At 44.3% G+C, this 12,124-nt stretch overlaps 1 protein-coding gene across 6 annotated transcripts in view; it reads left to right on the top strand.

Moving 5' to 3' along the window:
* ANK1 (ankyrin 1) overlaps nt 1–12,124 on the top strand; it is a 319,396-nt gene that overhangs the window by 252,116 nt on the left and 55,156 nt on the right. For all 6 annotated transcript variants that reach the window (XM_030202059.1, XM_030202060.1, XM_030202058.1 and 3 more), the window contains 2 exons: nt 170–301; nt 4,540–4,683. In XM_030202059.1, the coding sequence (XP_030057919.1) occupies nt 170–301; nt 4,540–4,683 (276 nt within the window). The remainder of the gene's footprint in view (nt 1–169; nt 302–4,539; nt 4,684–12,124) is intronic.

Raw genomic sequence — 12,124 nt, 5'->3', positions numbered from 1 at the left:
GACTGGAACAAGAGGAAACTGAAGGTTTGATCGTATATCTAGTATTTCTCTACAGTTCCACTTCCTGGTTAGTTCTTGTAGATGTGAATCAGAGCAGACAAGGGAAGTTCCCTCATTGCCTTGGACTAAGTTGCTGTACATCTGGTTGTTGCTCTTTGTTGTGTTTAAGAGTTGGCCCGGGAGCTACAATTCGGGGTGGATGATATTAACAAGATTCGAGTGGAGAATCCCAATTCACTCCTGGAGCAAAGCGCTGCACTGTTGAACCTATGGATCACCCGCGAGGGCAAGAAAGCAAAGAGTAGGTACAGTATGATCAACGTAGACCAGAGTACTTCATTTTAAGGCCTCACCAAATTAACGGAGAGGATGATATAATTTTATTTCTCTGGGAGAAACCTTCTAAAATTAATCACTGACACATATTCCCACAGAGTATTGTTTCAAGTAACACAACTTCACTGAATTCCACATCCAAAATATAGATATAGATAGTTTGTGTTCATAGGCTTTTCAGGACTGTTACAGACCATCAGGTCTAATTTGTTGTCCACCGTTTAATCATTGCATACTAGTACATTTTCTTTAATTGTGCTAAATTCCATGCTCAAAAAACAATGTCCAAGAAAATTTACAAGCTGAGTATTTTTAAACACTTTAAATATTGTTTTTTCTGCACGGAGTTTGGCACTATTAAAGGAAATGAAGTAGAGTGCAATGATTAAATGGTGAGACAAAGAATTAGGTCTGTGACAGTCCTAAGAAAGCCTATGAGCAAACTATCTATCTATATATCTATATATATCTATATATATTTATCTATATATCTATATCTATCTATATATATATAGACAGTGCAATCCGCTTAAGTGCAAGAGTCTGGGACCAAAGAAATACATGCAGTTAACCGGAGCGTGCACTTAACCATTGTGACCCAAAGAAGCTTGACATCTGATAAACATATGTACAGTACTGTTTATTATATGTACAGTGTACAGTCTCTGTTAACTGACGTTAGGCTTACTTGAAGTAATCAGTCATAGTCCTCTGTACACTCTTGTGTCTGTGAGTTCCATAGACTACGTCTGCCAGACGGTAAAAGCTGTCATAGCACTGACATCCATGGCCTCCAGATAGGCCCGCATGGTGTTGAGACTCTCCAGCGCTCTTGCAAAATTGACAGGAGGTTGTTGAATTTCGTCAGCATGTGCTCCCATTGACCCTAAGTGCAGCTCTGAGACTCTTTTCACCAGTTTACACTCTTTCCGTACCTTCCACAGAGGCTTGTTTCTCACATCACCCCTGGAACTTCTGTTCTCTTTTCTTCCAGTACCACACAACTTTCAGCAAGTTTGAACTGTGCAGTGCCTGATCTCATGTACTATTCACAAGAGACTGTAAGAATACCATGTCAGTTCAGGCACTGTGTAGCTCAAACTCACTGAGTGCCACCTGGTCCTGAAAGAACATAAGAGCTGTGGCAATGCTGGCAGCAAACCTGTGGAAAAGGTATGGGAGGATTAACAAACTGTAGGGAAAGTTGGGATGGAGGGGATAATGTTGGGGACAGGATGATGGTAATTGAGACTTATTGGAATGGGTTTGTGGGGCAACTTGGTCTGGAAGAAAGGGATGTAGAGTAGATGGACTGGAAGAGGGGGATCTGGAGTAGATGGGCTGGAAGAGGGGGTGTAGAGTAGATGGGAAATGGGCTGGAAGGGGGCGATGGGCTGGACGATGAGGACTTGGAGAAGACAGAAGATGAACTGGAAAGGGAGGTGTAGAGTAGATGGGAGATGAGCTAGAAGAGGGAGATATAGAGTAGATGGGATATGGGATGAAAGAGGGGGATGTACAGTAGATGGGATATGGGATAAGTACATATGTATTGCCATACTGGGACAGACCAAAGGTCCATCAAGCCCAGTATCCTGTTTCCAACAGTGGCCCATCCAGGTCCCAAAAAAGTACAAAACATTTTATGCTGCTTATCCCAGAAATATAAAGTGGATTTTCCCCAAGTCCATTTTAAGAATAGTCTATGGACTTTTCCTTTAGGAAGCCATCCAAACCTTTTTAAAACCCCGCTAAGCTAACCGCCTTTACCACATTCTCTGGCAATGAATTCCAGAGTTTAATTACACATTGAGTGAAGAATTATTTTTTCCGATTCATTTTAAATTTACTACTTTGTAGCTTCATTGAATGCTCCCTAGTCCTAGTATTTTTGGAAAGAGTAAACAGACATTTCATGTCTACCCTTTCCACTCCACTCATTATTTTATAAACCTCTATCATATCTCCCCTCAGCCGTCTTTTCTCCAAGCTGAAGAGCCTTAGCTGCTTTAGCCTTTCCTCATAGGGAAGTTGTCTCATCTCCTTTATCATGAAAGAGGGGGCTATAGAGGAGATGGGAGTTGGGCTGGATGAGGGGGGGTATAGAGGAGATGGGCTAGGGGTATAGGGTAGATGAGCTGGAAGAGGGGGTATAGAGTAGATAGGAGATGAGCTGGAGGAGGGAGTGGATGTTATGATTCTGCTAAACAGATAAGGGAATAGCTGGAACCCGCTCTGCTAACAGGCAGGGGAATGGCTGGAGCTCACTTCTCATTGGCCTGTCAGGGATTGAGCTGATGTCTGTAGCTGCAGACGTCAGAAGCCACGATCTACTTAACCTTACCTCTCCCTACAGCCTTTGCTTTAGCGTTTGATTGCTGTCATCTGAAGCCTGCTTACTCTCTCTCTCTCTGTTTGTGCTAGGGCACTTTCTGTAGTTGGAGTTTTTGCTTACTCTCCTCATAGCTTGTTGATTCTGTGTGTGTGTGTGTGTGCTGGGTATTCCCAGCATGAGCTTGATTGCCTCACTATACTGCACCTGTGTTTGTTCCCTGCTTGTCTGGTGTTGTGCTGTCTGTGGTAAGCTTGTGCCTTGTATCGTTCTTGTTTGTTTAAGTTTTCTTTCTTTCTGTGTTCCCTTTTTGTGCTAAGCTTAGGCTCTACTCCCTGTGGTTCTGCCTCTGTTGGCAGCCTCCCTGTCCTTGTATTTGCTCTTGTTTGTTTGTTTGTTTGTTTCCCTTTGCTTGCTTCACCTTTGTCTGCCATGTAAGCCCTGCTTCCTGCAGTTCGGTATTTCAGGAGCAGCCTTTTCCTTAGCCTGTTTTCCCCCTTTTGTTTGCTGAGTCTGTCTCCTGATTCTGGTGAGCAGTGCTCCTTATCTGATCTGTGTATGTTAAGGCAACTTTCTCCGTTTGTTTATTCTTCCCTTTACCCTTGAGTGCTATGTGGCACAGGCTTGTGTATCCCTATAAGTAGTTCCCTTGTATGTTGTGGGGCCAGCCTTGTGCATTCTTGTGTGTGGATTCCCTTTTCCCTAGTGCGCTGTGTGGCACAGCCTTGTGTATTCTTATAGGTGGCTCCCCCTTACCTTTGTGTGCTGTATGGTACAACCTAGAGTGTTCCCTTGAGTGGCTTCCTTTATCCTTGACTGCCCTGTGGCACAGCCTTGTGTATTCCTATAGAAGCTTCTATCTGTTGCTCTTTCCCTTGTGTCTCTAGCTAGCGCTGTGTGCGTTGCTTGTGCTCCAGTCCCTTTGGGAATCCCTCGGTGTTCGTTCTTCCTTCCCTGACTCGGTTCCTGTTCGGCCGTGAGACCCGCACGCTTGGACTCTCTACGAGTGGGTTCCCGATAGGCCGTGAGGCCCGCCTGAATGCTCTATCTCCCATTTTCTGGTGGTGCTAGTTGTTTGTACTGTGTGTGCGGGGCTTGATGGCTGGGGTGTGCGTAGTGCCTGTTCGGCCTGGGCTCACAATCAGATTAACAGTGTAGAGCAGATGGAAGATTTGAACAAGAAGAGGGAGACTTAAAGTAGATGGGATATGAGCTGGAAGAGGTTAGGGTGTAAAGTAGATGGGAGATGGGTTGAGTAGGGGAAGAGTGTCTGTAGAGGGGGAACATGGGCTGAAGGAAAGAGACAAAATGTGGGGGAGCAGATTTTGTTTGCAATACACCATTTATTCTGAGTGTACCTGAGCAACTGGGCTGGCCACATTGAAAGATGTCTGATGATAGTCCTGACTCTCACATTGAAGTTCAGTTTTGCCAAAGTGACCCCATTTGAAAAATATTACTGACATAGACAGTAGGACACACACACACACACAAACCCAGTCAGTATTACTGCTCTCTAATATAGAAGTACACACAGGCAGCACTAATGTGGCCATAGCAGGTGATTATCTAGCTCCATTTCTTCACATCTCCGCAGAGAAGGAGATACAGGTCCTGTTCCTCTGGCTCGGTTCCTGAGAGTGGGTAACAGCAGTTTTACTGTACAGTGGTCATTGGGACATGTGTGAGGGGGCTGCTCCCAGCTACAATATTATCCTCTCTTCCTTCTGAGACTGAAGACAGTATGGGCACAGATGCAGGGTTGGCAGAATGTTTTTACTATTGGAGTCATAAGAACAGGATATTTATAGGTGTTGCAACGTTTCACACTAACTCTTAGCATGGGTCTTTTTTCTCTCCTCCTCCAATAGTGGAGAGTTTATATACAGCCTTGAGGAACATCGACAGAAATGAGATTGTGACTATGCTGGAGAGTTCTGGACAGAGAAGCAGCCTGAAGGGAGACCGGCGGTACACTGAGCAAGATTACTCCCTGTCACCTTCCCAAATGAATGGTAGGTCTGCTTTGTCTCATCTGCACGGGACCATCAGCCCCCTCCTGTCCCTCTCATACTTGCACATCCACCAATCCCCTGCTGTCCCTCTCACACCTGTGCAGGCCACCAGTCCTCCCCTGTCGCTCTCATGTGTACACAAGACCAGCAGTGCCCTCCTGGCCCTCTCACATCTACATAGGGTCCACAGTCCTGTCCTATCCCTCTCACATCTGTATAGAGTTGACTGTCTCCTCCTGTCTCTCACACACTTCGGTACATCTGACAGTTCCTTTCTGTCCCTCTCACACTTGTACAAAGCCAGCAGTCCCCTCCTATCCCTCCCACACCCATACAGGGCTGGCACTTTCTACATATAAAGATGCCAACTTCTCAAAACTATTGGGGGCGCTAAGCTCAATGCAAATTATCCCTCCTTGGACAGAATAAAGATGTTTGTTTATTAATGGGAGTGCTGAAGCACCCACAGCACCCACTGAGCTGACATCTATGTCTGCAAGGATTATATTTGAAGATCAAATGGTTAAGTGGGTAAAATGTATGTAACTTCAGCTCGCCTCAATGAGAACGTAAAGGACAGGCATTGAGCCTGCGGGAATGGTTCGGAAACATTTATGTACACACACACAGGTTCTGCCCCTACAAATGCATTGCTTCTGAATATACAAAAATTGTACATCTTTTAGCTGGCAAAGAATTTGGCCATTCTTCCCATGAGGCCTTTGATTTTAGCCACATAGTTGCCAGTAGCTGCTTTTAGTTTACAGATACCACTTTGAGCAGTTAAATTAAGGGGCCCTTTTAGTAAGCTGCATAAGCGCCTACATGTTCCAATTATGAGTTACCGCCCAGCTCCCACTTGGCCTAGGCAATAATTTCATTTTTGGTGCACATCCACTACACGCACCAGAAAATAATTTTTATTTTCTGGTGCACGGCGCTACTGTGCGGTAAATGGCATTTGACCTGCATTGACCATTAACACGTGAGACCTTACCGCTAAGTCAGTGGGTGGTGGTAAGGTCTCAGACCCAAAATGGACGCGTATCAATTTTCATTGTGACAAATATCTATTTTTGGTCAAAATTTTAAAAAGGCATTTTTACAGGTGCGCTGAAAAATGGATCTGCGCGTGTACAAAACACATGCTTACACTACCCCGGGCCATTTTTCAGTGCATCTTAGTAAAAGGACCCCTAAGGTTTCTCTCAGTAAAACACAGATGAAATATCCATTCCTGCAGATGTCCTGGGTGCTCATAAGCTGGCTCGGTTTCTCACTTAATAGCCCTCAATTTTTCACTCACACCAGTCTGTGGCACAGACAGACCTTTCCATGGCTCTGAAGACCCAGCCTCCTGCTCACCCCGCCCTCCCCCTAGAAGACATCCACTGCTGCCTTCATTCCAGCATGCCGCATTCCTACACAACTATGCTTGATTGATGGCGAGATTCCCAGGATGCTGACAAAGGTCCCCGGGCACAGGCATTTAAATGTTGTGAGAGGCCGGGTACAAGTTGATAAAAGCTAGAAGAATATATGGTGTCGAAGCAAAGGAGATACTTGTGCAAAGACGTCCATGGAGTTTTTAAGTTACAGAATGCAGGAGGTACAAACCATGTGACATATATTATAAAGTATATATAAAGTGTTTATTAGTCAATTAATGGCAAATTGCTGCTTAGCAAGTGTGACAGAAGAAACCCTGAAATTTTCCAATTCACACATCCATTAAAAAGTAACTTTCTTCCATTCACATACACCCTTCTGTGTCGCCACCACCACCCCCCCCCCCCCCCCCCCCCATGGGCCTGAGTCCACCCACTTTGGGCTCAGACCCACCCAAAATTCTGGCACCGTTGTTATGGCTGGTGGGGATCCCCAAACTCTGCCAGCTGGAAGAGGTCCTCTGGGAGCCAGAACAGCTCATTCTCTTGCTTGCTGCAGCCAGCGGCACTGTCCACACATTTCTGCTACGCTGCCCCTCCCCCCATATACATGAAAATTGAGTATGTGCAAGAGGGGAGAGACCGACCCAGCAGCATGAGGGCAATTCTGCCAGCTGCAGCAAGCAAGAGAAAGCTGTTCTGGCAGCTGGAGGACCTCTTCCAGCTTGCGGGGCTTGGAGATCCCTGCCAGCTCATCAGGTAATTATTTGGTGGGGGTTGCTGGTACAAGAGTAGGGTTGGGGGCAGAAAGCATGGAGCGGGGGGGGGGATTGTGTGCCCACCCACTTTGGGCTCTAGCCCAAACAAAATATCGTTTGACTATGCCTCTGCTTCCCCCCCCCCCCCCTCCCCAATTTTCCTATATTCCACTTTTTTCAGCTCCTAACATCCAGGAGATCAATGACAGAAAAGCTTCTCTGTCTCACCTCTGTCATATACTCACCTCAGGATGTCTAGTAACAAAATGTTATATTATAGTCATCAGAACCCTGGTTCAATGTATATTCTAAATCACTACTGGGTAGCATTTGGAATGGCTCTGTAATTGCGTCAGCTTTGATCTGTAGGGGAACCAGCCTCTTTGCATACTCGCAGTCTCAGGCAACTGTACCAGCCTTCCCTTCTTGGTCTACTATGTCTGCTTTTTCCCTCCCTGGCTCTGTTGGAATTGGTTAACTCTTAAAACTATAGCAGTGTGTCTGTGCCACTGAGCCCCAGGAGTTATCTCCCTGCCCAATGGTAGAAGTTCTGATGAAGAGCCCTTTAAGCAAAATATCAGAGAGGGCTCCCAGAGTAGGGGAGACCCAGGCAGATACAGGAGTGGCTATAAGTGAACCCTTTCCCACTGCAGGAGCTGCTTGGGTGGAAGTCAATCCGCTACCCTTGCCCCCACACAAGTGCCTTATCCAGTCACGGTTGCTTCCTTATGTCTAGGGTTACCATATTTGCTCCCCCAAAAAAGAGGACACATGCCCTACCCCACCACACCCCCACCCATGCCCTGCTCCCACCCCTCCCCCTTTCACACCCCACCCCATCCCTTGTCACATACCGCCCCACCCCTTTCACACCCCCGCCCTTCCCCCTGTCACACACCCCCTAAGGGTGTCCTATCCTCCTTTACCTTACTGTAGTGCCCTGGTGGTCTAGTGACCCCTTCGGGGCAGGAAAGAGCCCCCTCTTTCCTGCCTGGAGTGCCTGCATACTGCTCCTTGCTGACTCCGGTCCCGGCACTGATTCAAAATGGCCGCTGAGAGTTGAAACGGCCTCATGATGATTGTTCACTAGGCCCGCCTGCCAGCCTGCCCGTTTGTCCAGAAATCCAGACAAATGGGCAAGCTAGCAAAACCCGCCCAGTTGCCTGGCCATATCCTCAAAAAGAGGACATTTCCGGGTAAAACCGGACATATGGTAACCCTACTTATGTCACCTGCTGATGGGTTGTTTTTTAGGCGTTGCTATTATTGGCAGGGGGATGTGTGTTAAGGTGCTAGAGATGTATCACCTACCCAGACTGAGAATGTTTAGTTCTATCTTATATCTCTTTCTGAATGATGGGTATTCTTTCTCTTTTTCCTTTTTGTGATGTTTTCTTTTCAATGTACCAGTTTGTGCTGAACAGGCCTCTTCCTGTGCTGCAGGAAGCTCCACAACTTCACCTTTCTGCTCTGACCTCTGACCGCATCTTGTTCTCTCATCCTCCTCCACCACCTGTCTCCACTGTTTCCACCTCAGCCAGGTTCTGTGAGTGCTGCCTGTGCGACAGACATATCCCCTGCGTGTGAACCTCTGTGTGTGCATGTACTAATGTGTATCCATATACACTTCCAAGAATAACAACACTTGTGTCTTTAATTGTCCATTTTTTTTTTTTGGCTTTCATACCCTACCTTATAAAGCTGTTCTTAAGGGATATCTCACTACGAAGCCTATCTCGCAATATCGATTTTCTTTACTTGATTTTTTGTTTTCTTAGCACAGGGAAGTTACAGTGAATTGTAGCTTTGACCTTTCAGATCTGGCAAATCATTTAAATGGTAATAATAAAGACCAATAGATTGCTGAAAAAAAAAATCTCCCACTCACTCTGTCTTATGAGCTAAAATAAGATGCATACATGCGACCAACTGTCAGACCCACCCCTCATCCGTGAAGCTGGGTGACAGGGCCAAAGAACAAAGAAACAGAGGAACCAAATGGGTAAGAGACAAGTAAGCTGCACCAAATTCATATGCGCTTTGTGTCTGAATACCGGATTTTGGGTGCAATTCTGTAACTGGCTGCCTACACTTAAGTGTCCAGAGGGAGTTTGGTTTTTTTTTTCTTATTTCTATTGCAATTTAATAAAGCATCACAAAAGAAAATAAGAAACTAAGTTGCAGTAAAAAGTGGCCTCAACACACCCTTACACGGATTTTTACCAGACACTACGGCCATTTTTACGGTAGCTGTAAAAATGGCCTCTTTATGTGTTTTATATTAATTAATTCCTTTATGAAGGAATTCACCAAGGTGGTGTATAGCAAAAATAAGTCAAACATAAGCAATAAACAATTACAGCAGTAAAAATATTAAAATAACAGTACAAGTGTGGCATAGTATAGTTCATTACAATGACAACACAATACACAATAAAACATTTTAGTAGATAGCTTAGAGTATAAGCAAAGATGGAACATATAGGTAGATAAGATAGAGTAACAGGAGTAAGAAAATGAAGGACTAATTTAAAGAAAGTTGCAAATGAGGTCAGAAAGGTGCTTTGAATGGACTGTGTTGGCATTGCCACGCAACTTTGTAAAAAGGGGCCTAAGTTGTTTGGGATCAAAAAGCATGAAGGAAGTAGCCCTCAAAGTTAAAATGTCCTTGTTTATGTGGTAGGAGCCTATACTATAAAGGAAAGTAAGCGCCCCCTCCGAAGGGACACCACCTTGGTGGTGGTGGAGGGGCTTCTGTGTTTCAGTGACTCAGAGGGCTATGCTGAAGGGTTACCCATATCAGACAAGCCTCTGAGGAGAAACCAGACAAAGAGTGTCCCAAACTGAGAGAGTGGTAAGATGATGACCTGAAGTTCGTATGCCCAACGGCCCAGCTGCCCTCTGAAGTTTCGTCTTCGTTACGTAAATTTCCTCTCTGCAATTGCAGTTACCTTAACTGAGAGGAAGGGGACAACCGGCGGTCAGCCGCCGATGGCCAGCGTTTTATCCCCTGAGCAGCAAGTGCGAGACTGCTGCATGACGAACTGCCCACAGATGAAAGGGTTGGTGAGTCCTTTGATTAGCACCGGCAAAGGAGTGTCGACGCTCTTGGACCTGGAAAAACAACTCCATCGCTCCCGAATTATTCAACCACCATGTCCAAAGGACTGGAGGAGTGAGTTAGAGGTATATGCTGAAACGGAGGACGTTTACAGCAGAACCGAATCGGCGGAACCACTCCTAAACACCTATGAGAAATCAACTTGGAGTTTTTGGCTCCAGTGGAGGTTACATTGAATACCATCTGGAAGGCGCTTCGGAACCTAACGGTGGCAGTAAATAATTTTGTTTCAGATATAATTTTATTAGAGAGTTACATGGACAATTCAACTGAACCCTTTGAGAGTAAAAAATTGATATAACAAATGATTCTACATGAGCAAGAAATGGTTATGATAATAGACCAGAAATTTGAATAATAAAAAGGAAAGTAAGCGCCTACTTTCCTATATACAATACTAGCAGTCTGTATTTGTAGAGACATTAATTTTTTAATATATTTTTTATTATTATTAATTTATTTATCAATTTTAAATAACATTCAAGTATATACTTGTACAGAAAAGTTTGTTCGGTTTCATTATACAATATATAGAATCAAAATCTTACATATTTAATAAGAAAATATTTTCCCCAAACAAATCTCAAGTCCACAATTGGAGATTCATGATGTTACATATATGGATATTTATTTCAGGTAACTAAACAAGGATTTGCTAATTCCCTTAAACGGTTTCATTTATATTTACACTGAACTATTCTCACCCCTCCTAATGAGCTCCTTAGGAGTTAAAAAAGCAGTGAGTTGTGGTGGATCAAAGAAAACATACTTATTAGCTTGGTATTTAACAACGCACTTGCAAGGATATCTTAGAAAAAATGTCGCGCCTATATGAAGAACTCTAGATTTCATCGTAAGAAATTGTTGCCTACGCTTCTGGGTATCTTTAGTAATGTCTGGAAAAACTCTTCTTTTCAGTCCAAGGAAACTTTTTTCCCTATTCTGAAAGAATAGTCTCATTAACCAGTTTTTATCTGGCGTTAATGCCACAGTTGCAAGTAAAGTTGATGGTGTCACCGTCTCACTTTCTGACGACTCTAAGATCTCTGAAACATCAAGTTCTTGGTTTTGACTTTCTCTATTTTTTGTTGGCAAATAGTATATTTGTGAAAACGGGGGAATTGCCTCCTTGGCTACTCCCAGTATATCTCTTATGTATTTTCTTAACATATCCCTTGGAGATGTCGTAAATTGTTGAGGAAAATTCAAAAAACGCAGATTATTATTTCTTACAGCATTTTCCAGGGATTCAGTTTTTCTTCTAAGAAATATCAAGTCTCTAGTCATAGATTCCTGAAATAATTGTGTCTTTTTAGCTTCATTTTCATATTCCTTATTTTTATTTACTATTGTATCCACTTTAAGTTCAATATCTTTTGTCTTTTGGTCTAAGATTGATAAGTCTTGAGTCAATTTTTTAATCTGTGGTGACATTACTTTTCCCAGTTCTACAATCAGTGACCATAAACTGTCCAGTGTTACTTCACTTGGCTTCTCAAGTAATATAGGAAAAGAAGTCGTTGTTACCTCTATATTGGTAGCGGCAAGTCCATGTTCCTCCCTCACAGCTGGAGTCTCTTTCGATGTTTCAAAAGTAGGTAAAATTACTCTTTCAGTCTGGTTATTTAGATCTCCCTCGGTCTGGGTTTCACCGGTTAGTTGCACCGCCAAACACTCTACCCTCGTATCGCTTCTGGATTCTGGGATCGAGGACGCCATCCGAGGGGTACTACTACCAGATGGTTGAGGGGGAGGAGTTCTCGCATCGGGGCTGAGCGAAAGCTCTAGCCCAGGGAGCGCTATGGGGTCTCCATTCATCCCAGAGTGGACCAGCGGGCCACTCTCCGGCGTCTCTGGAACCGCGTTCCTCCGAAAAAGAGTCTGCAAAGTTGGCTGGTTAGAGGGAAGGCTTTGCCGCTGAGGAGCCGTGGAGGAGGGCCGGCCCCTTCTCTTCGGCATCGCTAATAGTAGAAGCGGAGGTTCAGAGGAGCAGCAGGTACGTCTGACTCATACAGCGGCCATCTTGAATCTCCCGATTTATTTTTATATTAAGTTTTAATTTTTATGTAGGTTCGACGGAATGCCCTTGTGTATTTTCTTGTAAGCCAAAAAACAAAACAGCGAAGATGACTAAAAGTAAACAGAAGACGCTACAGATAAAAATCCAAAGTTTA

Source organism: Microcaecilia unicolor, chromosome 4 (assembly GCF_901765095.1).
Source record: "Microcaecilia unicolor chromosome 4, aMicUni1.1, whole genome shotgun sequence".
NCBI lineage: Eukaryota > Metazoa > Chordata > Amphibia > Gymnophiona > Siphonopidae > Microcaecilia > Microcaecilia unicolor.
Note: the sequence above shows the minus strand (reverse complement) of the source record. Positions and strands in the feature narration are given on the sequence as shown.